Here is a 2,464-nt window from a genome sequence, read left to right as displayed (position 1 = left end):
TCTATCTATCTATCTATCTATCTATCTATCTATCTATCTATCTATCAGATGATGCTAAATGTGCAGATGCTAAATAGAAGCACCTTGAAAATTGTCTATAATGTTAATATTTATATTTTTCCCATTCAACATGCTGCATGATTTATTTATCAATAAATGCAAATCATGTTACAGTGAATAAAGTAAAACTATATATTTGCTGATTTCTTTGCACGCCACCGTTCAAATTTAGCCTCATGTAGCTCCTGCTGATTGTGGATATAATCTTATGTCAGGGTGCTGTTTGTACCCACCCCTCCACCCCCTTCCCACATATCCATACACACACAGACACCCACCCACACAGTCACACAAGCTTGCACGCATGCACGTAAAGCAATATAAGAAATGTATTTCCCCGGTCACCTGTTTGATAAGGAGTTATGGGGCCACGGAGGGTCTGCAGGCCACTGCAGACAAGGGCGATGCGTTCACGGCCAACAGATTGTGTAAATTGTTAGTTTAGCTCCAGAGGAATGTGGCGCAAATAATGCGGGCGGAATACTTTTTGTTGTTGTGTATTTATAACAGATAAACACGTACTTAGAGGCTGTAAGTTGATATTATTTACTCCCAGGTATTTTGAATATTTAACACTCTTTATGGCCGCTTTAATCTGATAGCCTCAGCTACTTCGCCTGATGAATGCTGGCTGAAATGTTATCGTTGCTGGACTGAATTCTTAGCTTATGGCAGCGCTACCTTCTGTTTCTCCCTCTCTACTTCTGCACTGTTTGTCCTGATTTCCATTTTAATTGGTTTTTCTTTTATTCCCAGGCGCTCCTCGAACAAGAAAGAAGAGGTGTCCCTATTCCAAGTTTCAGATCCGAGAGCTGGAGCGGGAATTCTTCTTCAACGTTTACATCAACAAGGAGAAAAGGCTTCAGCTCTCGCGAATGTTGAACCTCACCGACCGCCAGGTGAAAATCTGGTTCCAGAACAGAAGAATGAAAGAGAAGAAGCTGAGCAGAGATCGCCTTCAGTACTTCTCCGGAAACCCCCTGTTGTGAGCAGAGAGGGTGTCACAGTCCTGGACAAGTGGCATCAAGGCCTCCCTCTCATAGTGAAGTCTAACCGTGGGCTTTTTTCTTTCCTAAAAATAAAAAAAGGCAGCCCATGTCACCGAGTGTGCAATGTGAAAGTGGACAAGTGGAAGAAAAATATAGTCCTGCATGGTGGGGGTAATGTCGCCATTTTCTTATTATTGTTGCCCCCTTCCACACCGGAGAAGAAAGGGTTAGAGGGGGGAAATCATTTATACGCTGTTCTTGAATATGTCCTTCTATTTATCACGTTTCTGCGTTGTGTTTACTGTCTGTATAGACATATTTGTGTAGCAAACAACCCCTTATGCAGACAACTTTTAGCTCTTATTCTCTGGTCTGTGTATATAACATATCAGTATCTAATTATTTCTCGACCAGAGCATGGATAAAAAATAAAATCAAGAAATAAAAAAAAAGAACAAACATAAACATTAAAATTTCCACGCTGCATTTTTTTTTCTTCCCCGAACTGTGACGTCCAATCTGTGAAAGTATTCTCCCTGTATGTGCAGAGCAGCCTTATGCAAAGTGCATTTGTGACTGTAAATATAGGCGTATGTTGAATCTTTATTTCTTTATTTCTTTTCCTTTTCCTTTTGGTTTGTTCAGCCCCTAAAGCTCTGCTGCTATTTTTCAGCACATACTGCCCATACAACCTCAAAAAGCTTTAACTTCCCATTAAATTATTTGCTGAAAAAACAAACAAACAAAAAGAAAAAAAAGAAAAAAACATTGGTGCTTTAATTGATCCGAGAGAGGATGAAGGAGTTGCCGGCCTGTGTATCGTTATAATATCTAAATAAAAGAATCATATAGGCAAAACTCAAAATGTGTGCTTTTTGTGCTTTTTTAATATTTGGATCGACACAGCTTTATTGATCCTGTTAAAAATAGTTCATGAATGTGTTTATAACCCAGATCTGCTGCCATACTTTACCTGCGCAATTTGAACTGCGTCATTGACCGCTACATGTGAGGACATGGCGACCACTGGTTAACTAGTGTTTGCCGACCTAAACTTGGCGGAGTCTCCTCCAATTTTCAGCTCCCACACCTTGTTAAATGAGCTTCTTCGAAACGTTAGCACGTGCGTTAAACGAAGTTACAGCCTAGATCTTAGAAATGTAGAGCGCGAGAGTGCATTGATAACCCTCTCTTTTAGTGCGCACTAAATGGAATCGCCACTCTTGGAGTCTAGACACTGCCATAAAGACAGAGGCACTAAATAGCTATTTTTTTTCTCTTAATTGCACCGTCTGTTCGGGGGAAACAGTGTCCACTTCCGCCCTAAACAGTAAACATAGATGTCCGAAAGAGGAGGGTGAAAAAACGGTCAAAAATAAATATTTGATATAACTCCTGCGATGTCCAATAGACCA

The 2,464-nt window shown here is 40.3% G+C and overlaps 1 protein-coding gene across 1 annotated transcript in view; it reads left to right on the top strand.

The window, feature by feature from the left end:
• The window catches only part of hoxc11a (homeobox C11a), a 2,435-nt gene extending 1,247 nt beyond the window's left edge, over window positions 1-1,188 (top strand). Inside the window, exon 2 of the mRNA XM_037684856.1 lies at window positions 817-1,188. Within this exon, the coding sequence (XP_037540784.1) occupies window positions 817-1,049 (233 nt within the window). The 3' untranslated portion in view covers window positions 1,050-1,188. The remainder of the gene's footprint in view (window positions 1-816) is intronic.
• Window positions 1,189-2,464: the final 1,276 nt, after the last annotated feature.

This window comes from Nematolebias whitei, chromosome 11 (genome assembly GCF_014905685.2).
Source record: "Nematolebias whitei isolate Nwh7 chromosome 11, NemWhi1, whole genome shotgun sequence".
NCBI lineage: Eukaryota > Metazoa > Chordata > Actinopteri > Cyprinodontiformes > Rivulidae > Nematolebias > Nematolebias whitei.
This window is presented reverse-complemented; position numbering and strand designations above follow the sequence as displayed.